The sequence below is a fragment of the Daldinia loculata genome (genome assembly GCF_022478755.1).
Source record: "Daldinia loculata strain CBS 113971 unplaced genomic scaffold F4817scaffold_105, whole genome shotgun sequence".
NCBI lineage: Eukaryota > Fungi > Ascomycota > Sordariomycetes > Xylariales > Hypoxylaceae > Daldinia > Daldinia loculata.
The window spans coordinates 5070-7550 of NW_026054959.1; the positions used below are offsets into that span (position 1 = coordinate 5070).

Genomic DNA, 2481 nt, shown 5'->3' on the forward strand with positions numbered 1-2481 from the left:
CCGCCGTGTGATGACGAAAATACATACCAAATTAGGACGTATGTATGTAGGTAAGGACCTCATCAAATCGCCGGGTCTAGACGCGAAGCTGTGCCGCCGGAGACAGAAGCTCAAATCAGACGATATATTGGAAGTTTTAAGGCAAGCTCCTATGCATATAGTCCTACGATGCTGCGTCGCTTAAAATCTCGCAGCTTCGCGTTTGCGTGGGAGTTGCTTACTCCTTCCCAACCGTTCGGATGCGCACAGGCAAGGAAAAGAGACGAGCAGATACACGAAGAGGTCGATAAATGATAAGAACAAGGAAGCTTGCCAAAAATAAGCCATCTCGATCTAGTCATCAGAACTATAACCGACCAAGATACAGCATCCAAGATGAAGTTCTCAGCACCAGTTGCTACCCAGCTATTCCTCCTTGGCGCGCAACACGTCCTCGCGAACACACCCGCTAATGTACTTCAAGCCGCCAGCGATAGCGATAGCGACTACATCACGTCGGTGTGCTCTTCCGCCAAGGCTCCCGACCAGACGGACCCAGCGCCGTGCATAGCGATCCAGGGAGCGCCCGTGAACGGAAAGGGTGTGATCTTCGTAGCAGCAGTAGGCGGTGCGCTAGTGGCTGTCTTATAAGAGAGTTCGCAATATACACGCTGATCATGTAATATATAATAAACATATATACCTACGCAATATAAAATCCATCTATCTATCTACTCATCAAAAAGGAACATTGGCAATGAGAGCAGAACACGTCTTACCTAAGAAGCGTGCTCAAGCCTCAAGGCAATATATTTAAACCCGGCCAAGCCCACCTTAGCCCAATGGCGCAATCTACGCGTATATTAGGTACTGTAACGACCGAAACCAGACTCGTCTCCTCTCCCTCTGCTTAATGGGACTCCATACCTACCTACCTTGATGGACACCCTGCTGGCCAGCATTTCCCCTTTGGCCAATCACACCACCTGCCTATCCCCGGACACGCCTACCTAGGCCTAAACGAGTCGCGGATCCGGCAAAGTGATTGTCGGGTCTTGATTCCCGTAAGGAAAGGCGAATGTACCTGCGTTAGCTCAATCCGGGGACGGCACGGCCATGTGCGGGCACGCCTATTCCGACGTCAGTCCATCGTGTCGGATGCCGTGTACGTGGCTGAATATCGGTGAGGTGGATGGGGCTTAGATGGTTTGTGATTTATTAAGTATACCGTAGCAGACCTTCTAGTAATGTGTTACCGTAAGTAAACCTTCAAGTAGGGAAATAAGTCAATGCGGAAAGAAAAGAAAAAACACCTGACATTGCTATAGTTCTCCAATAGGTACAGGCATGGAATTTCGAAAGTTCATTTTAATCGATCATATTATCATGTCTCATTTTCTACATCCATGACTACCTATATATTTTGATTCGTACGGCACAGAATGACCCATCAAAGCTTCATCAATCCTTTACTCAGGCATGTGCTCGAACGGCTTAGCAAGGTGTTCCGCGCAGAAGGGCAGCTTGCCGACGGTCCAGATCTCGGTGTCCTAGTAATTGCGGGCGTATGTCAGCCTTCTTCATCTATACGCGAATATATAGACAGACAGCTAGCTAGGGTCGTAGGAGTGAACTTACGGGTTTCAATGCCTTCTTATCAGCATCGCTCAGAGTGCCGCCCTTGAGAGCGATGATCGGGGGTGCCGCCTCCGGGTCGTGCGCGATAGGAGACCCGCACTCGGGGCAGAAGATACGGTGCACGGGCTTTCCGGACGAGCCCGCCTTTGCGTAGCTTTTGGTTGTGCCGTTGATGGTTAGCTTGTCCTTGGGGACAACTACCACGAGTGCTATTGTTATGGTAGATCAGCGGATCTGTTCCGGTGAATGCGATTGGCGGGGTCACGGCTAAGGTCACGGCTAAGAAAGATCATGGGGACGATTTGGGGACGATTTGGGGGGTGGAAGGCACTGTAGCATGATATGATATGGTGTAGTATGGACGTACAGTAGGTAGAGCCCGTCTGTCTTTGGCAGTCGTCGCAGTGGTCGTACCCGACGATGAGGGGGTCCGCATCGACGGTGTACTTTACGGAGCCGCAGAGGCAGTGACCCGATAGACCCATTGTGGTTTGTAATGTTAATATATATTGTATATATATTGTTTAGTGTATTATAACAGATAAACTTGTTTAAGCCCGTAGTATCTTAGAATATGATTGTATAATAAGACAGACTTGGAATGAAACTAAACGAGGGACGGGATACCTTTATATATGGGTAGATGGCCTTAGTATCCGTGGAGAACCCGGTGACACAAACAATGTTGATACTATGACATAGCTTGGCTGATTCAACTTGGGGCGAGAGCTCCCCTAGGGGCCTAGCTTCGGAGTAAACTGTCATTGCTATCGGATTGGCGGATCAGACCTGCATCCTTTCCCTTCTGTTATCATTCTTACGTTCAAAAGATCCTTACAGTTACTAAGTACTCGTCTTCGTCGA

The 2481-nt window shown here is 48.9% G+C and overlaps 2 protein-coding genes across 2 annotated transcripts; one reads left to right on the forward strand and one right to left on the reverse strand.

Moving 5' to 3' along the window:
- Window positions 1–375: 375 nt before the first annotated feature.
- Window positions 376–1318, forward strand: F4817DRAFT_321242 (uncharacterized protein; the record flags this gene model as incomplete). The annotated part of the gene is made up of 2 exons (XM_049301268.1): window positions 376–607; window positions 1308–1318. 2 exons carry the CDS (start codon window positions 376–378, stop codon window positions 1316–1318), a joined length of 243 nt encoding a protein of 80 aa, XP_049153724.1.
- On the reverse strand, window positions 1247–2280 carry F4817DRAFT_20170 (DUF636 domain protein). Its single transcript, XM_049298589.1, has 3 exons — window positions 1985–2280; window positions 1618–1826; window positions 1247–1529 (listed from the first exon to the last, which is right to left on the reverse strand). Exons 1-3 carry the CDS (start codon window positions 2100–2102, stop codon window positions 1449–1451), a joined length of 408 nt encoding a protein of 135 aa, XP_049153725.1. The 5' UTR covers window positions 2103–2280; the 3' UTR covers window positions 1247–1448.
- Window positions 2281–2481: the final 201 nt, after the last annotated feature.

Excerpts from the sequence above, each read along its gene's own strand:
- F4817DRAFT_20170 (XM_049298589.1), bottom strand. The coding sequence starts at position 2,102 with ATGGGTCTATCGGGTCACTGCCTCTGCGGCTCCGTAAAGTACACCGTC. Across the intron at positions 1,827-1,984 it reads ACAGACGGGCTCTACCTACT|CACTCGTGGTAGTTGTCCCC; the intron begins GTACGTCCATAC and ends CCATAACAATAG. Across the intron at positions 1,530-1,617 it reads ATAAGAAGGCATTGAAACCC|GACACCGAGATCTGGACCGT; the intron begins GTAAGTTCACTC and ends CGCAATTACTAG.